Source organism: Lonchura striata, chromosome 13 (genome assembly GCF_050655825.1).
Source record: "Lonchura striata isolate lonStrDom1 chromosome 13, ASM5065582v1, whole genome shotgun sequence".
Classification (NCBI taxonomy): domain Eukaryota; kingdom Metazoa; phylum Chordata; class Aves; order Passeriformes; family Estrildidae; genus Lonchura; species Lonchura striata.
In genome coordinates, this window is record NC_140715.1 from 1,297,698 (window position 1) to 1,325,636 (window position 27,939).

General features: G+C 47.7%; 3 protein-coding genes across 3 annotated transcripts; 2 read left to right on the forward strand and 1 right to left on the reverse strand.

Moving 5' to 3' along the window:
- Positions 1–1,437: 1,437 nt before the first annotated feature.
- On the reverse strand, positions 1,438–4,879 carry LOC146766101 (uncharacterized). The gene has a single exon (XM_085591057.1). It carries the CDS (start codon positions 4,351–4,353, stop codon positions 3,088–3,090), a length of 1,266 nt encoding a protein of 421 aa, XP_085447183.1. The 5' UTR covers positions 4,354–4,879; the 3' UTR covers positions 1,438–3,087.
- A 7,950-nt stretch (positions 4,880–12,829) lies between these two features.
- Positions 12,830–14,588, forward strand: LOC144247135 (uncharacterized). Its single transcript, XM_085591056.1, has one exon. The coding sequence runs from the start codon at positions 13,011–13,013 to the stop codon at positions 13,809–13,811; it is 801 nt and encodes a 266-aa protein (XP_085447182.1). The 5' UTR covers positions 12,830–13,010; the 3' UTR covers positions 13,812–14,588.
- A 10,537-nt stretch (positions 14,589–25,125) lies between these two features.
- Positions 25,126–26,971, forward strand: LOC146766102 (olfactory receptor 14C36-like). Its single transcript, XM_085591052.1, has one exon. It carries the CDS (start codon positions 25,718–25,720, stop codon positions 26,648–26,650), a length of 933 nt encoding a protein of 310 aa, XP_085447178.1. The 5' UTR covers positions 25,126–25,717; the 3' UTR covers positions 26,651–26,971.
- Positions 26,972–27,939: the final 968 nt, after the last annotated feature.

Below are 27,939 nucleotides of genomic sequence, written 5' to 3' on the forward strand. Positions count from 1 at the left end.
TCCAAAGGGGCATCTGCGTCTCACCTTTGGGGCAATGCAAGATCCAAATATCCCTTTCCCTGCAAAAAAAACTCCCAGAAATCCCCCAATGGATTTGGGGTGAGCTCCCCCTCCCCACTTACCTACAGGATCTGGGGGAGTCAATGCTGCCCTGACCAGGGGAGCTGCAGACTCGGCAGAAGGGCAGGCAAACCGTGTGGATCTGCTGCGGTTCCTCCTCTTCCTCCTCCTGTTCCTGTTCCTTCTTTTCCCTAACCTCCTCCTCATCTCTCTCTCCTCTTCCTACTGCTCCTCCTCCCTGACCACCCCAAATCCCCCTTTCCTACCCACCTCTCCCCCATGGCTGCAGCACCAGCGTTTGGGTAGAGGGAACCTCCCATGAGCCCCCCAGGTATGGGCAGGGGGCTTGGGGACCCACCCAGTGCAGATCCATTCCCCCCTCCCAGAGCCTCACGGAAATCACTCCAGGGATCAAGCGATGGGGACACTAAGGGATCCCCATGGAACCACCCATTTTTGATCCCATCCCCACCCTTCCCTCCCCACTCCCATTGTTCCCCCAACCCAAAGACCCCTCCCAACTCAATCTGAGGGTCCCATTCCTCTCCTGGTCGGAATCCTCTTTTCTCCTGCTCTCCCACTCCTTCCCCATTGTGCCTCCAGCTCTACCTCTCACCCCTGGGCTTGGATTTGGGGATCCAGGCCCCTCCTGTTCAGTTTGGGGATCACATCCCCCCTTTCCCTCAATTCAGGCAGCTCCTGGCAGCTTTTTCCTGGGAGGAATCCCTGAGTTTTGGGATATTTAGGATGTAGCTTAGGAGGAGGACAGCTCTGTTGGGCTTTCCCCTCCCTGTTGTGGCCCCTCAGCTGTCCCCAACACCCTGGGGGTGTTGGGATTTCCCTCCTAGGGACAAGGATGTTCATCCCCTTCCAGGAGCCCAGTGCCCACCTGGGGCTCCAGGTCAGGGGTCCTTGAGCAGCTGCCCCAGAACCTCCACCAGGGTCTCCCAGTGCAGCCGGAGCCGCTCGGCCTGGGCTCCCCAAAGGCCTCAGCAAGGTCCAAGTCCTGCCCAGGAACCCTCAACTCCCTCAAACCCAGCATCCCCCACATCCCCTGCAAGTTCCTCCCATGGCACCAGCCATGGCCATGTCCCCACTTGTCACTGGCCATGTCCCACCATGTCCTCACCCATGGCTATCTCCCCACCATGTTTCCATCCCTGTCACTGTCCCCCATGTCTCCATCCATGCCTGTGTCTCCCCATGTCCCTAGGGAATGGCCCTGTCCCCCTCCATGTCCATGCGTGCCCATGTCACTCTCCATGTCTAATGCTTTTTCTCTTTTTGAGCCTGGTCTTATAAGCTCTCAGAGATAAGCATTATACCCTTGATAGCTCAGCTACCTCAGGTGGCATAAAACAAGCAGGATGGCTCATGTGACAGTGTTGGGAATAAAAAGTTTTAATAAAAGTCAAAAATGAAAAAGCTTTTTACAGAGAAAAGCCAAGTCAGGGCAAGAGGTTCTTGCTCTTGCTAAAACACTTAACAAAACCAATTAACTTTTTTTGTTCTCTTCTTTTCTAGGGAATTGCTTAGGTGGGACTTTTTGGCTCCTGTCCAATTAGCTACCCTTAAGTTTGAGGTGAAGTCCACAAGGTCCTATGAGGTGTCTTTCAACCAAATTGAGGAGAGAAACACCTGGCCTTTGTCCTTTTTAAGGGAACAAAAGGTTAACTTGTTTACTCTGTCAACAGAGGGCACATTCTTACACGTGTCCCACCATGTCTATGTCCTACCATGACCACATCCACTAACTTAGTTCAATGTCTATTTTTACTTCAATATTGGATATTTTAAAGGGATAAAGAGAAATGAAAACAAAATCAAGGCCAAAAGAAAAAGACTTCCATGTCCATGCCGGCTGAGGATCCACGTGCTTGGGTGGAGGGAAGAACCTTTTTGGTGGAGTTTCTACCCCACTGTCTCCAAAATCTTGGTCTTTTCCCCAGTTTTTCCACCATCTGGCTGCAGAAGACACCCTTGGGCAATAGGAAATCAAAATCGTGGAATCCCTGAAGTTGGAAAAGACCTTGTCCTGGTTCAGAGCAAATTTGGGAGAGAACCTCCAAAGGGATTCCTCTGGAAAGCAGATTCAATTGGCTCCTCCCCCAGCCAGTTTGGTAAAAATACCTCCTTGGAGAAAAGTCGAAAAAACTGTTTTTTAAAGAATAAAACCTAAACAATATTAAACAATAAAACCTCTTGCTGCTCTAAAAGAGAGACAAAGTCAGGAAGTCCCTCCATGGGTTGTAGCTCAGCTCACTAAGTCTCTTATCAGTCCCTCCGGTGCTGGAAATGCCACAGTCCAGGCCTGGCCCGCTGGGCCACAGGTGTGAGCTGCCGGTGCTCTTCTGGGTGTTCAGGCCAGAGCAGGTTTAAACAGGTCCAAAGAAAAGGGAAAAACAGCCACAGTCCAGGGAACTTCTCTGCCACAGCTAGCTAAAACTAATTAACAGCAAAGGAGAGATCTGTACCTCTGTCTGTCCATCTGCAGACAACCCGGCCCAGGAGCAAGAATGTGGAGGAGTGAGTGCAGTTTCTGAAAACAAACTCTGCCCTTCTCTCCCTCCTTTGCTCTCGGAACAAGTCTTAAAGGTGCAAAAATTATAACTCACTATAAACAGAACAGACAACTGGAGATACAAGCATCATATAGTCAACCTAGGACATACCTCCAAGACCATTCAGTATTCCTTGATGCCACCAGAAGATAGGATTGAATGCAAAAGATTTTATGGAGTTGGAAGTCATTAAATCTGCTCTCCCCAAGGAATTCCCATTGTTGGTCTGTGCCCCAGTGGATGTTCCTGCCACTGGGTTTATCTAGGTGCCCAGAGGGAACGAGGAAGATGTGGAGCCTCCCAGTCAAGAGTCTTCCCAACACAGATAACCAGGCCCATAGATCACCAAGACTGTCCAATGAAGGTCACTGAGGATCATCCAACGTGGATCCTCCCATAGGGAATGGAGCTGGAAGGAGCATAAGAAGCTCTTCCCACCCTTGGGGAACTCACAGGGCTTCCCCCCTTAGTGGCGCCTCCTTTGGTGTTTGATCAAGGCTGATCTCTGTGAGAAGCTCTTCCCACACTTCCCACACTCGTAGGGCCTCTCCCCGGTGTGGATGTGCCGGTGCTCGGTGAGGTGGGAGTTGTGCTTGAAGCCCTTCCCGCAGTCGGGGCAGCGGTACGGCCTCTCCTCTGTGTGACTCCGCTGATGTACGAGGAGACTGGAGCTGATCTGAAACCTCTTCCCACACTGGGAACACTCGTAGGGCTTCTCCCCGCTGTGGATGCGCTGGTGCTTTCTCAGGTCTGAGTGCCACCCATAGCTCTTCCCACATTCCAAGCAGGTGTAGGGCCGTTCCCCAGTGTGGATCACCTGGTGCCGAATCAGGGCTGAGCTTTCCCTGAAACTCTTCCCACATTCCCCACACTTGTAGGGCTTTTCCCCAGTATGGATCTTTTTGTGTTCCGTAAGCTGGGAGTTGAGGCTGAAGCTCATCCCACACACCCCACACTCGTAGGGCTTTTCTCCAGTGTGGATCCTCTCGTGTCTCCTCAGGCCAGAGCTGTGCCTGAAGCTCTTCCCACATTCCCCACACTCATAGGGTTTTTCCCCAGTGTGGATCCTCTGGTGTTGCATCAGGTAGCCCTTCTGGCTGAAGCTCATCCCACATTTCCCACACTCATAAGGCCGATCCCCAGTGTGGATTACCGAGTGCTGTATCAGGCTGCTCCTCTGGCTGAAGCTCTTCCCACATTCCCCACACTCAAAGGGCTTTTCCCCAGTGTGGATCCTCTGATGTTGGATCAGAATGGAGTTCTGGCTGAAGCTCCTCCCACACTCCCCACACTCAAAGGGCCTCTCCCCGGTGTGGAATCTCTGGTGAAGTTTCAAACTGGAGCTCCACCTGAAACACTTTCCACATTCCTCACACTCGTAGGGCCGTTCCCCAGTGTGGATCACCTGGTGCTCGATCAGGTGGGAGCTCCGGCTGAAACCCTTCCCACATTCCAAGCACTTGTGGGGCTTCTCCCTGCCACGAGGCTTCTCCACCAGCTCTGAGCTCTGGCTGGATCTCTGCCCACCTTCCTGGCTCAGGGGGGCTCTTTCCTCCCTGCAGCTCCCTGGGCTGGGTTTGCTGCCACTCCTTGTGCGGGATCTCCAGGGCTTTTCCTCCTCCTCCATTTCCTCCATTTTCATTCCTCCCCGGGAATGAAAAATCCTGGTCTGGGGAAAAAAAAAAAAGAACAGAGCATCTTGGACTGGGAGTTTCTCCTGTCCCCACTTCATCTCACCAAGTCATTGGGCATTGTGTGTCTATAAGAACCTCCAAAACACCAAGGTTCAGCATAAAAATCCTCAAAACTTTAAGACACAGATCAAAACCTCCCCAAACATCAAGATTCAGTAAAAAATTCCTCCAAAACATAAAGATTCAGCCCCTAAAAAAAATAAAGCACCAACATTTAACCCAATAAAGCTGAGAAATGCCGTGATTCACCCCTGTGAAAATCGTGGAACCCCTCAACAGTCACGTGCTGCATGTGGGGTGACAATGCTCCTGGGGCTGAGGGGAGGCTATAGATACAAGGAGGGATGGAACCTTGTGGTGATCCTTGTTTCTTCTCCTCCTCCTCCGGTGTCCCTATTCTTCCTCACACTCCTCTTCCTCCTGCTATTCCTCCTTCTCCTGCACAATCCCACCCTCTCCTGCCACCTGCATCCTTTGACCATTCTGTTCCTCAAGCCTGCTTCTCCTTCCCTTCTCCTCCTGCCCCCAGGCCCAGCACCCACTGCCGGCTCCCTCTTCCCCCCAGACCCACCGCATCCCAGCGCAGGGGCAGGGATGGAGCTGGGGCAGGTCGGGCTGGGGCAGCGCTGGGCTCTCGGCCGCTCCCGCCCGCACTCGGTCCCCACTGCAGCCGCTCCCGCCAGGACAGCGCGGGGGGGCCCGGCCTTGGCGCTGCCCCACTCCCACCTCCCCAAATTCCCCTCGCGGGGCCATGGGGCCGAGGGGGGGCGCAGGTGGGTCCAGGTGGGGAACGCGGGGAGCTGCGAGTCTGCCTGGCAACTGGTGAGTCATCAGCGCCGCGGGCTCTGATTGGCTGAGCTCGGCCTGAGCCCTGGGGCTGCAGCACAGAGGGGACACCCTGCTCCAGGGGGGATGTCCCACAAACGGGGGACCCCATGGAAGGAACAACAGGAAAGTGTCTTTACAAACAGATGCTCTAAAGCTGCTCGGAGATAGGGCCAGGCAACTTTTTTATGTAAGGAAGTGACAGGAGAAGACATCGGTTTCAGAAAATTTTATTAATTGATGACACAGACTGCTGCTCAGCCAAGGTCCTGCTCTATTCATGAACTTCCAGAAGAACAACAAAGACTTAACAGAGCCATTAATATCGTTTGCTATATGAAAGTGGGGTGCATATTAATGGTGTATGTAGTAGGTGGACTGGGATATCTGTAGCTCTCAAGTACTTCAGCCAATTAGGAAAGAGAGAGTGAGATGTGGCCAGGAGAATTAGGATGAAAAGGAGGGCTGTGTCCTTCAACAATTGGAGAGATCCCATGGGAAATGTCCCATGGCCTCTCCCAGTTTTAGAAATGAAATTACTTTTACAGTACTCCTCTGTATTCTTTGTGGACAGAATCGTCTGGTGATGTCAATTTTCCCGCACACCCTGGGGCTCATCCCGAATTCCTTCCACCCTCCGGGGCGGCGGGCAGGGAGTGCAGCTGAAGGTGCCTCACCCACTTTGGGTGATCGGCTCCCTTGGCTGGCAGTGGCACTGGGGATTGATTTGGGACCCGGGAGTGACCAGGAGACAGATGAGTGACACATCAGGGGGTCTGTGAAGAGTCAGCAGGGAGAGAGCACTGAAAATCTCATCAGTGAGTGCCCTGGGATCCTCGGGGAGTGAACATGGCAGGGCACCCATGGAGGGGAGAAAAGGGAAAGCCAGGGAGGGTCCTGGCCAAAGTGATGATTATCCCAAAATGTCTCTGAAGGGTCCCTTGGGAGAATGTTGAGGTAGTTTGCATATTTCCCCAGAGGTAATTAAGGACATGGACACCCAAGGGGGGCAATAAGGGAAGGGGAGAAGGGATTTGGACAACAGGGGATGGATGGGGTTGGTGTGCTGGGAAGGGATCGGGTGAAGAGGAGTGTGCAGGAATATGGTTCAGGTAAGAAGCAGCAGGAGGAATCTATGTGGTAAGAAAAAGGATGATGGAAAAGAGGAGAAAGAGAAAAATACAGAGGACTGAAATGTTTTTCAACAGGGTCTTATCCTCACATTTGCCAGCTGATCCAGATCCTTTCCATCCCCGGTTTCCAGAAGAGGAAAAGCAGGAGGTCAGGATGCCAGGGGTTTCTCTGCGCTGGCAGCGGCAGCACCGGGCGCAGAGGTGCGGCACCGGGAGCACGGGCTGGGGCCTGTGGGGAGCTGCGGGGCCAGGCCGGGGCTGTGGGGCAGCCGGGGCTCAGCGCCGGGCGCTGCCTGACCCCACCAGCCCCGGGCAGGGCCGGCAGTGGCCCCCGGCCCCCAGGAGGCTGCGGGACGCCCCGGCCGCTGCCCGGCCCCGGGGAGCTGCCGGCCCTGCCCGCCGGGGGGGCCGCCTTTGGACACTGCGGCAGGACAGGCACCGGCTCTGCCACACGGGCTGGGCAGGGACCCTGAGCACAACGGGGAAAACAAAGGAACAGCTGGGAAATGCAGCGTGCACATGGAAGGATCAGGATTTTCTGTTCAGGATTTCGTTTGGGTCCCTGCAGAAAGGAAAGGTTTTGCAGAAAGCTCAGCAGCTCTCAGAGGATGAGCACCCACAGGCAGTGACCGGGGCTGCAGGAGTGGCACAAGAAGCCCTGCAGCACTTGGGCACAAGGGCACAGCAGCTGAAGGCAAGAAGGGATGAGCAAAAGGCCAAGCTGAAGGCAAAGGCCACGGCAGAGTTCCCTCAGCCCCTGAGGGATCAACCCCAGGGCCCAAGGGGGCCCCAGCACCCGGGGCATGACGGGGTCGGCCACAAGCACCTGGCAGAGGCATTGCCCTCCTGGCCAGGGCACAGCCCACCCAAACAGCCCCTGGTGAGGAGTCAGGGCTCCAGCTGCAGCCCACAAGGACACTGCAAGCACAGACAGCAGCACCCTCAGCAGGAGCAAGTCCACCCCTGCATGGACATGGATTGTCAGGGCTCTCTGAGCTCCCATCCCACCAAGGACCCACCACACTGGAGCCCTGCAGAACATTCAGGCTGGGTCTGCATCCAGAGGAAGCCTCTCCTGATGGACACAGGGGCCTCTCCATCCACTCTGAATATTACACCTAAAGGGGGAAAATTGTAAAGGAGTGTTTTCATTATTAAGGGAATAAATGGGAAAGCTGAGCTGGTATCAATCATTTGTTCAATCGCTATTAGGAGCTGTGGGGGATAGGTTTGAAATAAACTAATTTCTTTTTCTTCCTACTCTGATTGTAATTAACTAGGAAGGAATTTGATGGTGGTATTGTAATATTGTAAAAGGTGACACAGAGGCTATTGCTGCTGTACCTTTGTGTCAAATGTCTGGGAAGGCCTGTGCTGAAGGGAACCCAGAGGTGTGGGCAGCCCCAGGGAAAATTTGATGTGGAGCCTCTCCAAACTACTTGGAAGCAACCAGGACAAGTGGTGTCTAAAAGCAACACCCTGTTCCAGGGGAGGGAAGGAAGGGCTCACAGCCTGGTATGGAGTCCCTGCTAAAGGCAGGGCTCTTGGAGCCAGGGATGTCTCCCTACAGCACTCCTATCCTGCCAGTCAGGGAATCAGATGGCTCCAATGAGGAGGACAAGAACAAGTGGTAGACAAAGCCCCAGTGAAATGGCTGAATTTCCTGGCTAAAAATATCTTTTGAGTATTGGGGAAAAAAAAAAAAAACAAATGGTAAATGGTGGAGAAAAAGGTTAAATATTTGGGAAATACTGGGACTGAAGATTCCTGGTGAATTGACCCAGAGAGGCACTGGGCAATCTCAGAAGTAACATTTCCCTGGACCAAAAAGGAGCTGAGACAATTTTGAGGATAAATAGGGAATTACACAGCCTGGATTGAGGATTCTCTGTTCCAGCCAGAACATTGTAGGACTTTTTAACCTCAGACAGCCTCCATGCTGTGGTATAGAGAGGAGAAAGAGAGCAAAACTTGAGAAAATGAACAACCAAAAATATTGATGCCTCAGCTCTGTCTCTTCCAGACTCAGAAAAGAAATTGGAATTGTAGGTGAATGTTCAACAGGGCCATGCCAAAGGAATCCTTGGGCCAAAATGTTTCACCCAGTGGCCACAGTGGCCTCATAGTCTGCAGAATTGTGCAGCCACAGCTTCAGCGGGAACCAAGGCCCAAAAACTGATGACAACAGGATCTCCAACTGTTCCAGTCTGCCATCAAGTTCAAGCTTTGATAACCAAAAGAGCCTCGCAATGGATGAGCAGTGCTCGGTTATTACAGTGTGAAACTTGTTCAGTGGCACAGGAGGATTCAGAACTGAGGACAGGGGAAGGGTTTAACCCAGCCTCCTGTTTGAACAGCCCACAGAGGGGCTGGGAAGAAACCCAGCACTGCATTCAAGTGACACAGCTCCAGACCCAGCCTGGGGGAGATTCAGGAGACATTGCCTGGCCTGAGGCAGAAAATGTCTTTGTGGATGGCTCTTCAAGGGCAGCAGAAGGGAAGAGAGTTCCAAGACACGCTGTTATTGAGGAAAGGGAATCAGACAAAGCGCAGGTTACCCCCATGGTCAGCTCAACCGGCACAGCTGTGTGTGCTTGTAAGAGCCTGGCACTGAAATGCCCTGAGCAGGAAGGCTTCAATATCTTCTGGTGACACCATCTCACCTAACAGGGGGGCAAAAGCAATTCTGACTGCTCAGCAACCACTGGATCACTTACTAAGGCATTTCTAAAAGACATCATTCCAATAAAAGGGACTGTGGAAGCCATAGACTCAGAGAGCAGAACTAATTTTGCAGGAGAGTTCCTCCAGGGGGTTATGGCAGCTTTAGGAATACAAATGGGACCTCCAGAAACCCTGGCACCCCCAGAGCTCAGGCTGGGTACAAAGAATGAATGGGGATAAAAAGAAACACCTTTAGAAGCTGGGGATTAGATAGTAATAGTTTCAGCAAGTTTTAGAATGGATTTTCTCAGTGAAGATGGAGTCTCCAGCACCCTAACTTTTGGCTATTTATGGAGAAGGCACTGCACATAACAGCTGAGGCTTCCAAAGTGGCTCAAAGTGCAGATGTCTGTTTAGAATGGTGAAGGACATAGGTATGATTCACTAGTAACTTTCAAATACCTGCTCTAAAGCTGGAGTTACTCAAAGAAGAGAGAACTACTTCAACACTTGTAAAGAAGCACCATTTTTTCCAAATCTAATTTTCACATGTAGCTGAATTTTTCAAGAATTGTGTTTTTTATCATACTATGAGTGCAAAACAATCTATAAGAAGTGTTTAAAAACAGATTGTTAACAGGAAAAAGTGATCAAAAGATCTATTTCCTCTTGTATTAACAATTGAAATATGACTGAAGAAGGGATCAACTCTGCAGTCCCCTGAACCAAACTCACAACTTCTTTAACAGCATGCTCAAAGTTTTCTATACTTCAAGCTTTTCTAGAAAATTCACTTTCTTAATTTCTGCTGTTTCTGTAGCCCCAGACCCTGTATAGTTTATACCAGCTGCATTCTACAGAAGGGATACCCAACTGAGGATACAAATTGCCTGCTGAATGGCCTTCTCTGACTCCATGCTGTTACTTTTGGCCTCAGATGGCACAGAAAATGCTCTCCAGTTGACTTGCTTCCAAATGCCAAAAAACCCCAACCCCCAAACTTTTAAACATAAAACAGAAGGAAAGCTTAATTATTTGAGTTAAAATAGCACTGCAAAACAGTTATTCACAAATATAGCAATAAAAGTGTTATAAAAGATGTGCCTCCTGATACATAAAGATATCCTGAAGAATGATTTTGTATTGTTTATATACATTCAAAATTAGTTTTCATCTTTTTTACTGAAAACTGCGTTTTCATAGACAAACAGAATTTTTTCCTATAACTGGATATCTGCCTGGCAGACATAAATGTTTCTGTCAAACTCACCATTCTGCCATGGATATCAGAAGACATCTTGGAGTGACATGGACAGGGTTTTGCTTCCTTTATTAATGTTTCCATTCTTTGGTTCTCACATGACCTGTGTCATTTCTGTATTTAAATTCAGAAGCTCTTGCCAGAATACTCTTTCAACTTTGTTTGTAGTCACAATGCAAGAGGTCTGCAACTCTTGCTTTAATTTGGGACAGGATTTATTTCTTCTTGTAACTGAAGACTAATGGCAGACATCACCTTCCTCATTTCTCCTGAAGTAATGCCTCAATTCTCTGTCTGGGTTAGCTGGCTAAATTATTTCCTTTCTAAATAGTCAGGTTCTGCTCTGTATAGAGAACTGTGACTTTCAGTGCTTAATATAAGCAAGCACTGAGAGGAGGGATGTACTGAGAAGACTATTTTCTGCGAGATACATATAATATCCTTTCTGCTCCATGTGTTCCTGCTGCAGCCTCAGTTGTAGCTGCAGGTCCAGAGTTTGATAAGGATTTAAAAAATGTTGGTCACCACTTAGGGTCGATTAGACTAGCAATGTCCAGAGGTTTAGAAATTGCATCCTGTAGAAAAGGAGTTTTTCCTCAAAAGCCTGTAAAATGTACAGGGTCACATAGACCAGAAACCTCATCTTTCCCTTATGTCAAAATGGCTCCTAGCTAAATTTCTGGGACCCTCTATGCTAAAATAAGAGAGGTTTGTCAAAGTAAAGCTAATAGTGGCAAAATTCCTTAGCCCAACAAATCAATTGAAATGTCAAGTGCAAATTAAGGATCAGAAAGGAGAGAAAGAAAATAAGAGGTAAAAATAGTCTAACAGAGGGTCCTGACTTAATCATATCAACAGCTGAAGTTAAAAGGTTAGCAGAGGTTGATCTGACTGTTAATGTTTTCTCATCATTTTGTTTATGAGAAAGAAGAAGGGAAGAAGCCTTCCATCCCTGGTATCAGGTTAAGTTCCTCTGCTTGAGTGGAACAACTCAGTACTCCAAATATAAAAGCTCCAAAGAAGCTCACACAAGGATGTTTGTCTCGAACTGTAATTGGAGTAGATCCATTTGTTTGTGTAATTGCCACCATGGTGGAAATCTGTGCTTCTCTATTTGTGCAACTGCAAATATTTTCTAGGAATGAACCATCTGAATTTTAATATCCCATAGATTCAGTGCAATACAGCATATTACAATATCTTGACCTTTTCAGTGTTCCATAAATTGATTGTCTGGTTGTTCCTGTCCCTCCTCGTTTACAGGCCTGGAAACCTTAGAAGAAGAGGTAACATGGCTATCTCTGAGTCGTATCTTTTATATTTATCAGCATTTCCAGAATCACACTTCTAGTGTCTTGAAGGCTTGACAGAAGTTACATACTGTGTGCCTGAGGTGCAGTAGCATATAAAATCATGCCAGAAAAGGCAGGGATGAGTGCCACAGGCAGGCTCACAAGGTTCACCACAGGTGGTCCTGTTGAAGGTCACATTGGTTGACCAGCATTGTTATAAAATTGTGATCTCTCCAGTGAGTTATTCTGACAGCCAGATAAACCCCAGCTAAGTAAATGTCATGGACAACCTTCAACCAACCAAATGTAACTGTTTAATTAATGTGCTTTTCCGAAGTAAATTAAAAAGCAGAGGGAAAAGGCTTCTGGTCTTTAAAGGATGCATAAAGCAGAAAATGAAAGATCTGAATATGAAAGGGAGAGAATCCTCTTAAAGCTGAGGATACAGTGGTAAGAAAAATTATTATTCATTTGCAGACATCACCTCAAACTGATGGACTAGTGAAAAGAAGATACAAATTTTAATAACTGCAAATGTTGGAGTAAGATGCAGAGAAAGAGCAATTGCCACTTTTTCATTGCTTGTCTTCCATCAAAGAAGGGAGAGGGGAAATTCACATTTGGTAGTGTTTATTACAATTATTATGCCCTCAAAAAAAAAGAAAAAAAAAAAAAAGCCGCCAACCCCACAATTATAGAACAAAACAGAAATGCTCTGAGGTGGCTCAAATTCTTCCTCTGAGACTAAATGCAGATATTTTTTCTCAAGATGCTTTTTCACTTCCAGATGTGCCTTCAGGTCCAACATGTGCCTTGAGGTAAATTCCTCTGCCTAGTGAGTGTGCAGCTGAAGAGGCTATTACTGTTTTGGTAGCTTCCTACAAGCATAGCTCAAGCCATCTCATCTGCCCCTTCCAGCAGCAGCAGAAAGAGGTGTTGGGGTGTTTTGTCTCAAGCGCTGAACAGAACAGGATGCAGATGACATGCATCACCTTTTGAAGTCTCACATCCAGTCTGGGGTAGGGGGAGTGCTGTGTGGCTGTGAGACAAACTACATAAGAGAGCCTGAAACGCAAAAAAAGACTTCAGTTCCTTTCTTCTCTGCATCGGGGCCATGATGAGTTCCATGACCGGGCTGGGACGGCGGGCGGGGCTGGCCTGTGATGCGCTCTGGACTCTGTGACAGCACAGGGGCCGTGTCACAATGGGGGCAACTATAAAAGGCCCCAGGCCGGTGCCGCTGCCCCAGTAGAGCCTCAGCAAGCGGTGAGTACACAGCAGAGAGGAGAGGGGGCTGGAGGAGGGCTGGGACAGGAGCGCCGGTCCCTGGGGCTGCCCCGTCTCCAGGGCCCAGCGCCGGGCGCAGCGCCTTGCTGGGGGCGCGGGGCGCGCGGGGCAGCGGTGCAGCCTTGACAGCTGCCGGGGGCCCTTTCCTTCCTGCCACCACATCCCTGCCGCTCCTGCCCCTCACTGTCTCCATTCCGGCCCCACTGCCCCTCCTGTGTGTCCTCCTGCAGACCATGGCTTTACTGTCACTGCTGTTTGTGCTTGTGCAAAGCCTGATCCAGTACCCCCAGCCAGCTGGGGATGGGCTGGATGAGGCCACGCACCAGAGAATGCGGGAGCGTCAGGAGCTGCTGGACCGTGAGATGGCCCAGCTGATGCAGGAGCTGGAGCAGGGGCCCCTGCAGCAGCAGGATGAGGGCTGGGGAGCCATGCTCTTTGGTGCCCTGCAGCAGTGGCCATTCTGGGTTCTTGCTGGCATCCTGCTCCTCTTGGGCCTGTGGCTGGGCTGCAGGAGAAGGAGCTGTGAGGCCAGCAGCAGCAGCAAGGACCAGAGCTCCCGCAAGACCTTGGGAGATGAGAGAATAACTGAACAGGAAGAAGACACCGCTGATCCAGAGGAAGGTGAAGAAGACAGAGATATGACTCTGGAGGCAGAAAACAGCGGCACTGAAGATGACAGAGAAGGCAGTCCTGTGGCTGCAGATGATGGCAACAAGGATGATGCCACTGAAGACAATTATGATGTGAAGATAAAGGAGGACAGCGATGTCAACAGTGGCAATTATGATGTGAAGGAAGACAGCGATGTCGACAATGGCTATCACTTAAAGAAAGAAGAACAGAGTGATGGGGATATGCCAGGAGACACTACCACTGAAGGAAATGAAGAAGAACCTGGCAATGTTGCTGGAAATAAAGAAGATCTAGAGAAGCAAATAAAGAAAAAACTAAGGATGTACAGGTGGACCAAGACAAGGACACTGGAAAGGAAGAAGGAGAAGGAAATGAAGAAAAAAACAATAGTGTTACTATAAAGGCAGGCAAAAACACTGATGTAAATGAAGGTGAAGACAATGTAGATGGAACAGAAGAATACATGGATGTGAAGGTGCAGGAAAGCAGACGTGCCAATGACCAAAGAAGTAAAGACTGGACTGGGCAGGAAGATAGCAATCAATGTGGGAATGAAATTGCCCATAGTGGTTTTCCTGCACCTGAGGAAGTAAATAAGGATGTGATAGCAGAAGATGGCAATGACAGAAACAAGGATGAATAACAGGCTGATGTGAATGTGGAGGGAAACAAGAATAATGATAGACAAGAAGAGGAACAAGGTAATGTGGCTGCCAGTGAAAAAGGTGGCAGTGATGGTGGCAGGGAAGAAAATGCCAGTGGTGGAATTGAAAACAGAGAAGACACCCAAGATGCTGGGAATGAGAAGGACATCCTTTTAATGGATGGTATAGAGTGGCCTGTGGAGGACCTGGAGAGAGGCTGCTCAGTGACAGCTGAGCTGATGGAGAGCTTCACACGTGTCTTTGTGTACAGCGTGAGCAATAGCTTTGATCCGGTGCCTCAAGTAGCCATTGGGGTGGGCAGTGCCTTTGAGGGCTGGAGCCCCCATGAGTGGGATGGGGTGTACCGTGTGCTGGTCCCACTGAATCCCGCCAGGGCACACCTTCCACCTAGAGCCAAGCAGTGCAGGGCAGACGGCAGCAAGGACCTTCAGCGTCCGTGTGGAGCTGGTGTGCACGTGTGAGAGCGAGCAGCTGGGCGAGAAGCTGTTGTGCCTCCTGCACCACTCGCAGGAGGAGCTGCGGCGGAAGCAGCAGTGCAGCCTCCTGGAGACACTCTGCACCGGCTCCTACCTGGATGTGGAGAAAACCTCCCGCTGGTTCTTCCAGATGGTGAGATGCTCGTGGCTGCATGTGCCTCAGTCATACTCTTGGCACTTGGTGTTTCAGCTCTGCAGCCGGTCCTGCCAATTCCAGCTGAGCAGAGGCAAGAGGACCCTGTCGGTGGAGATGCTTTTTTGGGTGTGCCAAGGGGACTATGACATCTTTGTGGTCAACCAGCCCTTAGAGGCCCAGAAAGGCAACTCCGGTAACCTTGTGAGCAGTCAGCCCGCCAAGGCCAACATCCTCACAAGAACAGCATGGCCTGAGACATTCGCTGTGGCGGAGGCAAAATTCTTCCAGCACATTGCCAGGCAGATACCATGTAAGAGGTTGCACCTGAAATACCTGCAGCTCTTCACCTGCATGCTGAGCGGCACAGGTTTTTCCAACTCTAACTGGAAGACTCTGGTCATGCATGTGTTAAACATCTTACCGCCCGTCTACTGGCGCAGGAAGGAATTTCCACTGCGGCTGTGGGACATCATGGCATACATGCAGCTCTGCCTGAAATGGAAACACCTGGACCATTTTGTTCTAGGCAACGAGAAGCTTCCTGCAGAGATCAGCTTGCCGCCAGCAATGCAAAAGGTTGAGCCACTCAACCTCTTTGAGTACCTGGCCCGAGATCCAGATGCCCACAGAAAGGCAATGGAGGCTTATGCTCAGCTGCACTTTCACCTCTGGATGATGCTCTCCAACACTGAGAAGAATTCCCTGCACAAAGCTCTGATGGAGAAGTTCGCAGCTGATTGCTGTGACGTCGACTCTTTGTGATTGTTGTATTTGTCCGTGGCAATCCTGAAGCTGCTTTCCTGCTCCTGTGAAAGGAAGATGGTGCAGCACATGGTTTCGTTGTGCAGACACTTCCATGAGTGGCCTTGCCCTTCACCTTCCATTTGCAACAGTGCTGTTGCCTAAGTCAAGGAGGCAGAAACGGGCTCCACCTGCACATCCTTGCAGAAGAACAACAGTGAAGCTTATGGAGGTTGCTTGGAATACCTCGAAGACAGCAACCTAGCCTATTAGGGACTTAATGTAGTTATTTAGTGAGTTGTAGTTTTAATTAGACTTGTTTCTTAGCATTCATTCCAGAGGCCCTTTAGTGTTGGCAGTATATAACTATTTTGCAAAGCTACCCTTAGTGTAGAGAAATAGAGTTTAGACTAGATTAGTTTAAACCCTTAGTTTAGAGAATTACCCTTAGTTTAGAGAATTCCCCCAGTTGCTTGTCTGCTTTTAAACAATACTTGAATATCTATGTTTGAGAAACTAATAAAAGAAGTTAAGTTTTTCAAATTGCCTGAAATGCGTCATTCTTTGTACGTAACCCTCTATATCTTTGAGAATGTCCTTCCTATACCTCTATCTGAAATAGACTCTTTGCAAACAGAGATGTTGGATATATTAAGTATGCTGTCTCTTGAGCATTTCCATAGAAATGCTTGAAGTTTGAAGTGAAAATGCCCTGAAATGCCTGAAATTTTGCAGCAGAGTACTCCTGAATTTTTTTAGCAATCTTTGGAAAGATTGCTGAAGTTTTCTTTACACAGTCACTTTTACAACTCCTAGGGAACAATTTAGTCCTAAAAGATTGAGCTACCCTTCAGTAATAGCTGCCCTTCAGCAATATCTACATATATATGTGTGAAGAAATAATAAAAGAAGAAAAATTTCTCAAATTGCCTGAAATCTGTCCTTCTTTTTATTTGACCCACCATTTATAGCAGAAAACAAAACAGGTCCTGATAGAGGCAGCTAATTAAAGGAAGAAGAAGAAGCTTCAACTTCTGAGTAAAAAACTACAAATGAACACAGTGATAGTTACAGCATGGTCACACTGTCTAGGTGTGCTCTAACCCTTGAGCTGTAGTGTAGCAAATTTGAGTAAAGTAGCAGTGTCTTCCAAAAAACAATCTATTTTCCCTCCATATCCAAACTAAAGCTGTCAATGTACCTGCCATTAAAGCAGTTAGTCACTTGCATGGGGCTGCAGGGTAAAACATTGCTTGATCTGCTCAAGTCCCCCAACTTTTTCTGTGGCATTTAAATCCTGAGAAGATATAAATAACCTATCTTTATCAATTTGGCTGATATTTAGCTTTGAGCAGCATACTAATTCATAGTAAGGAGCAAAGTGCAAGAAAAAACAATACAAACAGTAGAAATGAAAATAATATGCAGGAAAAGAAAGGCCAGTCATGAAGCAGGTGAGAGCAGCCACCCCACAGTTTCCTAAAGCCCACAAAGATTTGCTCTAGGTGGCCAATCAAGCTTTTTGGTTCTTTGGCATATCTCAATTCTTCCTTGCTTCAGGTACTCTGTACTTCTCACCTCCTTCCACCAAGGCAGAAATAGGCTGTAATAAGTACTGCAACCCAAATCCTCTCAGTCCCCAAGTATTAGTGAATTACTATCCAAAATAAAAAGGCTGCTTTAACCCCCAGCTTGCTCAATGACAGTGCCTTCAGTCTAAGGAGCAAGGTACACCCAGGAGGATTCACAGCAATGACACAAGGTTCAAATGTCGTCATGGGCAGTCAATCTTCGCTTTGTGCTCTGTGAAGCATGGCCAGTGGGCAGCGATTTAATCTCTTGAGTCACCCCTGGTTAAAAGTGCACTGGTTTCCTCTTCTTTCTTTGCCTTTCAAGGTCTTCCAAGCCAGAAGCAAGGCAGAAGCTCACAGAAATCTTGAGGTAAGAAGCAGTGTCCTTCCAAGGATTCTGACCTTGCTATGGCTCACATACGAAGCAAATCAGCCCTGCAAAATAGGACTTCTCTGCATTTTCCATGTGGATCAGAATATTCGAAAATAACTGGAAAGCTTGCTCTTTCAGAGTCATGCAGGGCTTAGGCAATTTTTTCCATTAATGTATATTGACACTACTTACCATTTCATTATCTGTTCTCCTTGTAAAATAAGTTGTGTAGCTCTGAATTTGATTTCTACTGCTTATGCTTATTATGGCAGCATGGTTATGTCACAGTGTTTCCAAGAGAAGAGATAATTGTAGAGAAAAATTTATGAGAACAATAGAAACTTCTAGGATGGACAAGCTCTCAGGCTCTGTTTCTTCAGTTCTGGAAATATTTATTATGATTACAGTGCATTAAAGACACAGAATTGTATGAGTATAGGGGAAAATACCCATAAGTACTTTTGTCACCATCTTTAAAAAGCCATTTAAAGTCATCACCATTCAACTCAAACTCTTTAAAATACTGGTTTACATATTTTAATTGTTGCTGGCAAGGAAAGTTTAGTGCTCATGATTTTTCTGTAAGGCTGCATCCTCATATAATCAATTTTCAGGCTCCTCATAATGTTTTCCTGAAGTATCCAAAGAAAAGAAATGCACCTCATACAGAAATGATGTGAAATACAATCTGACATCAAAATGACCTGAGGTACTGTTGTTCCCTAGAAATGAAATAAAATTTAAAACAACATAAAATACTTAAAGTATAGAAATGTTTCTGTATCTGGCAGGGCAAAGTAGCACAACCATCCCAGGAGGCTTGTTCTCATTTTCATTATCACTACTGTATAGTCCACACTTCAGAAAAAATAGCTCTGTAAATTTTGGTTTTGTAGTTTTTAGCTTTAAACAATTCCAGAAAAATTGGGGGACAAAGTGGGGAGTGTTTATTTTTTATTCAGTCTTTTCAGTGGTTATTTTTTTCAGTCCATTATCCTACTGTGGCTACATTATGTTCTTATGCTCAAATTTCCAGATTTGACTACATGTATTTAAAAACAACAGCAGAGGATTTTTTTATTAAAAGCATTAAAAACAACCACTTGAACCATGAGCCATTTTACCCAGCTCTGATACTGAATTTCTTTCCTTTGTCAGCTCTATACATATGTCAGAGATTGAGGATTTTTCTTTTTATGCACAAACTCTGTACAGTAATTGCATCTTCTATGGAACATCAAATCTTTTAGCAAAAAGACCATCGTACTGAAGGAATACTTGGTTATATAACTGGGAGATATAATCCAGAATAAGTGCTTGGCCCATGCAATAGTGACTGATATCTCAACATGTCAGAGTAAATGATGGAATTTAATTGTTAAACTTTTTCAACATGGAAAAAAATACCACTGACAGTGATTGCTGTTGGTTTGATCTGTATCTTGGCAAACCCCCAGATTTTTAGTCAAGCAAAAACAAGAACAAAAAATTTAGTTTCCCCTGCAAATATTTAAGGATTTTTATTGCTCACAGAATACTGGAAAGTGACAACAAAAAAAAAGAGAGAAAAAGAAAAAAAGTGAGAGACACCTGCTTCTGTTAGTGACTCCTGCTTGCAAGTTTGTTACTCACACCATTGGGGGCAGGAGAGAATGAGCACCTGTCCCCAGGCTGAGGAACTTGTATGGCACTGCACAGTCCCTATCTCTGCACAGTGAGAAGGATGGCTGGGGCTGAAAAAAGCCCCATTCTATCTTTTTGAGGAAGAAAGGAAGGCAGCTGCAATAGTTTTAGGAGTGGCTGACAGCTGAAAGTATGACTTGTGAAGATGCTCTTTGATGAATGTACAGCATACGTGGAGGAAAAATAAGAGTTTGCCAAGTGCAGACATCTTCTATTCTCTTATAGCTAAAGCTGCTTTGATCTCAACCTGACAAGCGATGTGTATATTATACCACTGAAACCACTTTAGTCTTTTCAACTCAATAAACAAATAGCCCAGGGACCTAAATGCGGGATGACCACGCTCCAGCACGGTGTAGGTGGAGGGAGGCAGAGATCTCTGAAGGTTGCTCTTGGGGAAAGAGGTTTATTGGGGGTGCAGGAAGGTCCGAGCCTCGTGCTCTCAGGCGTAGCATGTGGCCGGGTTTAAGCGGGCAAGGGAGTGGAGAGACAAAAGGAGGGTTTAGGAGAGGGGAAGCCCCAGGGTGGGAGGGAGAAGTTCTAAGAGGGGAGGAAGTTCTAAGAGAGGGGAGAAGTTCCAAGAGCGAGAAGAGGTTCCAAGCGGCCGCATGGCTTCTCGGAGCCCCCTTATCAGGGGCTCCTAGGTGGGCTGGGATAAGGCATGGGCCAATGGGGTTACAGACACTAATGTTTTAGGGGCAGGTACAGAGGTGCGGGATGAGCCACACATCTTCTGGGGCGTGAGATGTGAAGAGAGCCTGACAGAGGAATGGTTGTACAACAGGGGACATGATACTGTAAAATTAATCCAAATAGGGAGGGCTACGTGACTGCTGCAAAGTTTGCATGACCCTGAAGAGTAGATGGTGTGCAGAAAGCAGGATATTGAAACTGCTTGGTATGTAGAAATAGATAGAGAACAAAGGGGTACTAAGCTGTTCTAACTGCAAGGCCAGCTGGACAGGCAAGTATCGATCACAAAGATACTTTTAAGATAATAGTACAAGTCACGTAGCAACCAATCATGAGCTTGGCTTTTGCAATATGTATGAGCTAATTAACGAACATATATAAACTGTGTAATCTGTTACAATAAACTGAGACTTGATGATCATGATATCATGAGTCTTGTCTCCCGCGGCATCCCTCCAACAACTGGCTCCCGAAAGCAGGGACCTGATCCGAGCCTAAGGCGAGAGAGGTGCTGCGTTGGGGTTCGGGTCCTGCGGCTGGAAGGACGGCGAAAATAAAGAGAAGAGGCGAAACGCTCTTCTCCGCGCCCTGAGTGACCGTAGAAGCGGGCTCAGCCGATACGTGCTGCCGAAGCCTGAAGGAGCCAGCAACGGTACCGACGTAATCATGGAAAGGCAAGCAGCATATGATTTATTTAGTGCTTCTCTTAGAAAAAGGCAGATTAGGGGGATTGACTTAGATAAGGATCTCCCTTCGCTATTGCATCATGCTGAGTCTTACGGCTTTTTCATTAACCCCCATAGTGTTCATGAACTTTCAGAATGGAGAAGATATAGGGATAAGTTGTGGGAATTAGTGTTAGATGAGGATAAACCGGGCAAGAAAATGAGTAAACTTTGGAGAGTGGTTGATAACGAATTGTTAATGTGTCAGGCAGAAAAGAGGGCGGTGGAAGTGATACGGACAGCTCTGGAGAAAAATAAGGAATGTAAACCCTCGCTTCTCTCCAGTGAGCCAAACCCTCCGGTTCTCACAAATTTTCCCGTTCCCATCTCTGCTTCTGAAATGCCTGTACCTCCCATAGACACTAGTAGCATTGAGGTGCTGGAAATTGAGATCCAAATTGCTTTATGGCAACGGGACTGGGATCCCAAATTCACTTTGTGTGAACGGGGATCAGGTAGAACGGAGCGGGCGCGGGGCCAGACAGAGTGGGGCCGGCCAGCACCGAGCCGGAGGCAAGCCCAGGGCGGAGCGGACATCAGCCGAGAGACGGAAGGCTCCTTGCTGCCGAGCAGCAGCGCAAGGGGGGAGAGGGGCGTTCCCGGGGCTCAGCCGCGCTGGAGCCGGAGCAGGCGGGGCGCGGCCGTGGCGGGGGTGTCTCTTCTCCCATCCACAAGGTGACACAACAAGGACGGGAGCGAGGCGGCGCCGCCCCTCATCGCCCCGCAGCGCCCAGCAATGGCGGCGGAGATGGCGGCACAGTCCTGGTTGCCATGGCAGCGACAACGCCGAGAGCAGCAGCGCCACCGGTGGCGGGATCGCAACACTACAGCAAAAATTTCAACAGCATCTTCCCAATTTCTTACAAGAGTCAGAAGACGTAATGAAAAAGTACAGCAGGACCGAGTGTTTTCCAAGATACCAAAAAGGCTGAACATTATGTGAATCAATGTTATTTCAAATATGATATAGATAAAAATCACTGTATAAAGATAGAAATTTTAGTAATCATTTAATTACCAAAAATGTCTCTGAAAACCAAGAGTTGAGAAAATGTCACCTGATGGAATTTTTGTATTGAGTTTGTAATCTCTGTCTTTGGGTTTTTATACATAATATTATAAGTAATAATGATTTTTAAGTTTTATAGATAATACGATAAATAGTGATTGTTAAGTTTTTGTAAGTAATGATAAGTAGTGATTGTTACTAATGTTATATGAGTGCTTTAAAATGATTGTCTTAAACTATTTTAAACATTTCTTGTTAATAGGTTGATCATAAAATGTGAGTTGTCTGATTTTTGTGATAAGAATTATTATTAAGGTATTAAGGTATTAAGGCATTAAGGTATTAAGGTGTTGTTATAGTATTTACAGTCAGTTTTCATATGTTTTATTGTCTCTTTAGGTGATTGATTACAAGATATTTTTTCAGGATCCTGTGTTTTTGATTTTTTAACTACTCATCCAATCTTTTATGCAGCTGCAATTCATCTTCCTTTAAAAATTCATTGTCCAAATTTTAGTTCAAGATTTCAGACTTCAAATTTTCAGATTTCTGAAGAAAGGGTTTGTTGTATTTAGAGAATTTTTGTCTTGAAAGAGATTTTAGACAGGTTCAATTATTTGATAGTTTGATAAAGTTTTAATAATAAGGTTTTTTACTTGTAACTGTTATTTCTAGGACTTTTGTTTTATAATGTGTTAAAACATATCCTCCAATTAGAGTTTGAGCTCTGGCCAAGCTCTGGCTCTACGTGGATGGTGTAATTGACCCAGGTGTTTTCTGCATCAAAAAGTATTCAAGTCCTTTTGGCTTGACAATTTGACCATGTAGGGCAGCTGAGCCTCAAAGGGAGTTTTGGAGAGACATGATCCGGACATGTTTTATCCAAATCTCTGTTGTTTTAAGGTTTATCAGCTGCTGCAGACTCTGGGATGACAATTTGATAGTGTAGCACTTGGTAACTGTGATTTTATATGTAATATTAATTGTGTATTATCTAATTGATTTTTATTTGTTGTTAGTTTCTTTACTATATGCATTGTTTTGTTCTTGATGTTTTTTCATGTTTATTATAAAGATGTTGATATTTCCATTTCTTCATGCAAATTTTAGGAAACAGAATTGAGAGAGGACCCTCCAGTCCCTGTGGGGAGTGTTGAGTTTGTTTGTGTTTTAGCAGGTGCAGAATCTAGATAGATTTCAGTGAAGAATGTTAAACTTATCAATTTCAAGAGAACACTAATCTCTCCACAAGTAAATCAGAGGATGCACAGCAAAAGTGGATTGTGCAAAGATTTGTGTTTCACCCACAGAAGATTGTAGACTTTGGGTTTTTTCATAAGTGTGTTTTTAATTATGTTATAGACTTTTTTGCTAAGTTTTAATGAGTTTTAGTAATGCCTGTGATTTTTCTGTTCATTTTACCATTGCTTTTCAATGGCAAAAGAAAAAGAGGAACAATCAATTAGATAATCAAAAGCATAGCATTAAGTTTATCATAAATATAGTTTGTATTTAGAATTAAGTTTGTTCCTTTCATGTTAAACAGAACAATCAAAACCATGAGAAATATGAAGTGGGGTGCACTTCTGTAATACTAACCTCATTTTTCACCCCACGAGTTGCTTCAGTGCAAGCTCTCACACAATTGAAAATCCTAGCCTACTGGACAAAAAAGTAAATTAGTATTCCATCTAAAATGTTGAGTGAGCTTGCCACAAATATAAGTAATATCTGTCATGCAGTTCTGCAAAACAGAGCAGCTGCCACTAATTTACTTCTTCTAGCCCAAGGTCATAGTTGTGAAGAATTTGAAGGAATGTGCTGTATGAACTTACTGATCACTCTACATCCATCCATAAGCAAATACGAAAATTGACCGAGCTAACTCAACAGTTAAAGGTAGAGGATAGATTAGGTTTAAAAAGATAGCTAAAAGGATTGGGGATCGGACCATAGTTAAGAGACATTATCAAATACAGCATAATAGTTCTAAGCATAATTGTGATACTTTTGCTTGTTTTGCCCTGTGTGTTTACTTGCTTGCAAGGCTTGATGCAGCAGATTGTGCAGAAAATGCTGAATGCACAACTTCTTGTACAAAAGGAAAACGGGGGAGATGAAGAGAGCCTGACAGAAGAATGGTTGAACGACAAGGGACATGATACTGTAAAATTAATCCAAATAGGGAGGGCTACGTGACTGCTGCAAAGTTCGCATGGCCCTGAAGAATAGATGATGTGCAGAAAGCAGGATATTGAAACTGCTTGGTATGTAGAAGTAGATAGAGAAGAACAAAGGGGGTACTAAGCTGTTCCAACTGCAAGGCCAGCCGGACAGGCATGTATCGATCATAAAGATACTTTAAAGATAATAGTACAAGTCACATAGCAACCAATCATGAGCTTGGCTTTTGCAATATGTATGAGCTAATTAACGAACATATATAAACTGTGAAATCTGTTACAATAAACTGAGACTTGATGATCATGATATCATGAGTCTTGTCTCCCGCGGCATTCCCTATAACAGGGCACTGCCTGCAGCCAGCCCGGGCACAGCACAGAGGCACAGAGAGCTTCAATCAGTCAGGGCTGGGAAGGGGCTGAAAAGTGCCTGAGGCAGAATCACTGCCAGCCCTTGGCACAGGAATCTCTGGCTGCAGGACAATGCAGCTGCAGCTCCTGGAGAGATCTCCTAAAGCTGGAACATGCCAATGCCCACAGATCCTGTGAGTACTGAGTATTTCTGGTGCAGGGGACGTGAAATGCTCATGGAGCTCTGACATGGTGAGGGCTTCTGATCCTCCATAGAATATTTCCAAGACAAGGATTTTTATAAAAATGAGGACATTTCAAAGACTTTGTATTCTGTTTTCTACTATTGGAGAATAGCAGGGATGGGGGATAAATATTAAAGGTTGATTAGGAATTTTGAGAATTGCCTGAGGTATCTGAACTGTTACTTTTAGTGATCTAGAGATTCACAGGAGATCCCTAATGTGCTTTCAGCCCCTCTGCCCATGGACAGCCCCAGCATCACCTTTGCTGGAGCCATCAGGCTCAGTCTGAGCTGTCCTTTCTCCCAGCTGCAAACAGAACCTGCCCCCAGCCTGTGCCCTGCAAACAGGCAGGGTTCTGTCAGGCCAAGGAGAGGGCACAGAGATTTGGGGTCTGGGAGTGCTGGCAGGGAGAGATCAGGCACAGGGAAACACCTGCAGGAGGAAAATCTCCAGGAAGCAGAGAGAAGATCAGGGAAGGAGAGAAAACAAAACCCAGAAATGCTGAGGCAGGGAGAGTTTAGAGATGTCCAGAGGATCCCCTCCAGTGCAGCCCCTCCCTCTGAACAAGCCCCCTCCCTCCTGTGCCCCAGCCAAGCCTCTGCCCTCAGGGCCGGGGCTCCAAGGCGTGCAGCCCCTCCTGTGCAGGCAGAGCTGCAGCAGAGCCGTGGGGCAGCTCTGCAGCCCCGGGCCCAGTTCCCTCTGCAGAGCACAGGGCTGGGAGCAGCTGCCCGGCACTGGGGGCTCTGGCAGGGGGCACAGCTGGCTCAGGGTGACACAGCTGTCCCCAGTGCCCGGCTCTGGGCAATGCTGGCAGTGCAGCCAGGGAAGGAGCTGCACCTCCCTTCATCCAGTGCCATCAGAGGGACACTTGGAAGTGTCCCTGAGATTCCAGTCCAAGCTGTGAGCTTCAATCCAGGGTGCAAACATGTCCTAGAGCATCTCTGAGTTATAAGATTGATGGGGAAAGGCAGAAGTGTTCTGAGACTGAAAATGCTTCTGGGTTGGTGAAATGAGCAATGTGAGTCCTTGCCTACAAATGTGCAGCTGGGCTGTGGTGGATCCATCTACTCTCAGCAGTACCTGGGGGTTTTTTAGGGAAAATGTTTGAAGCTGATCATCCTAATCCAGAGAAAGGTTAAAGCCCAGAGAAATTCTAAAGAGGTCAGAATGACAGAGCATCTCCCCTCACTCTCCTCTCATCACTTTGCTGCACAGAACTTATTCATTTCTCCCTGAGTGAAGCAGAAATGCTGAGGATTTCTGACTTCCAGGAACAGCAGTACTCATATAAGGGTGTTTATGAAGAAAACCCCAGAATTGTAGAACACAAAAGACTGTCTATGTGTGTTCTAGGGGAGGGGGTATGGGAAATGTCTTTGATTTTGGTTACAGGCATTGCCTCTAATTCTTCACTGTCCTTTCTCCATGAACAGGTGCCCATGTGCAGCCACAGCAAATGTCCAACAGCAGCTCCATCAGCCACTTCCTCCTGCTGGCACTGGCAGACACGCGGCAGCTGCAGCTCCTGCACTTCTGCCTCTTCCTGGGCATCTCCCTGGCTGCCCTCCTGGGCAACGGCCTCATCATCAGCGCCGTAGCCTGCGGCCACCACCTGCACACGCCCATGTTCTTCTTCCTGCTCAACCTGGCCCTCAGCGACCTGGGCTCCATCTGCACCACTGTCCCCAAAGCCATGCACAATTCCCTCTGGGACACCAGGAACATCGCATTCAAGGGATGTACTGCACAGGTCTTGTTCTTTCTCTTCTTCATCACAGCAGAGTATTTCCTGCTGACCATCATGTGCTACGACCGCTACGTGTCCATCTGCAAACCCCTGCACTATGGGACCCTCCTGGGCAGCAGAGCTTGTGCCCACATGGCAGCAGCTGCCTGGGCCAGTGCCTTTCTCAATGCTCTCATGCACACAGCCAATACATTTTCCCTGCCCCTGTGCCATGGCAATGCCCTGGGCCAGTTCTTCTGTGAAATCCCACAGATCCTCAAGCTCTCCTGGTCTAAATCCTACATCAGGGAACTCAGGCTCATTGAAGTTACTGCTTGTTTAGGACTAGGTTGTTTTGTGTTCATTGTTTTCTCCTATGTGCAGATCTTCAGGACTGTGCTGAGGATCCCCTCTGAGCAGGGACGGCACAAAGCCTTTTCCACCTGCCTCCCTCACCTGGCTGTGGTCTCCCTTTTTGTCAGCACTATGATGTTTGCTCACCTGAAGCCCCCCTTGATCTCCTCCCCATCCCTGGATCTTGCACTGTCAGTTCTGTACTCAGTGGTGCCTCCAGGCCTGAACCCCCTCATCTACAGCCTGAGGAACCAGGAGCCCAAGGCTGCAGTGTGGAGACAGATGACTGGATGCTTTCAGGAACATTAAAGTGCAGGCCAATTTCTGGAAATCACTTGTAATAAAAGTTATCTTTGATACTTCTTGTTGTTTTCCTCTTGGAGGTTCTTTTTCTTTGTTTTACATTTTAATGTTGTCCACAAAGAAATGTCATTATTTGTGTCATTTCTCATTTTATTTCTCCCCACCTTCCCTGTGGCCACAGACTGTGTCATTGAGGGGCTGTGCTCTCAGTGTTTTTAAAGGAACTAAAGGATGTCCCAGCACAGTTTTCTGCAGAGATGCCCTTTTGTTGCCTTCTCTGGAGCTGCAGCAGCAATGTCTGTGTGCAGAGCTGGGGCAGATCAGGGCTGGCACAGCAGCTGTGCCCAGGAGCAGCAGCACTTGGTGCTGCCAGTGCTGCTCCCGTGGCCCTGCCCCGCTGCCCTGGTGGCCCTGGTGTTGCTGCAGGGCCTGAGTGCTCTCGGGGCCGGGCACAGTCCTGGGGGTGGCAGTGCCGGGGCTGCAGCAGGGACAGGCCATGGGCACTGCTGGGGCAGCGCTGACGCCTCAGGCCAGGGCCTGGGGGCTCCAGGCTCCTTGCCCAGGCTCTCTCAAGAACACGGCCAGGCCAATGTTCAGCACATAAAACCCCCGTGAGCAGCCCCAGGCTGGCCGTGGGCAGGCTGGGGGCAAACAGCACGGCTGGTGCTCTGCAAGGGCCCTGGGGGAGACGGGAAGGAGCAGCAGAGCAGGGGCTGATCCATCCCCAGTGCGCTGCACAGCCCAGGGCAGCGTCCCAGAGCGTCCTCATGGAGCTGCCAACAACATCCCCCCTCTGCAGCCCTGGCCTCTCCCCCAGCTCACAGAGGTGCCACATCCTTGCAGGCACAGACACGGCAGCACTGGCTCAGCAGCCCCTGTTTGCATTGCACACAGCAGGCAGGAGCACCCCCATGCTGGTGCAGTGGGGACATGAACCTGAGGCAGCACAAATGCCATCAGCCCTTGGGGCCAGGAAGGGCTGGGGACACCAGGGAAACCACTCAGCTTTGTCCTGGCCTCTGCAGTCAGCCAGAAAGTTTGTTCCCATCAGCTGGGAGTTTCCTGTCCCACTGCAGACGCTGCTGCTCAGAGCCAGGGCTGCCTGGCAGCCACCCCCAAACTGCCCTGAGCATTTCCTTGGCTTCACCTTTGCTTTCTTTACTCTTCCTGATACAAATTTCTTCCTCTTGCCCAGCCCTGTTCCCTCCTCTGCACACAGACCATCCCTGTTTGCCCTTTCCTCTCTGGCCCCACTCTCCATTGCAGTTCCTGACTTGGCACATTGGGAACATCCC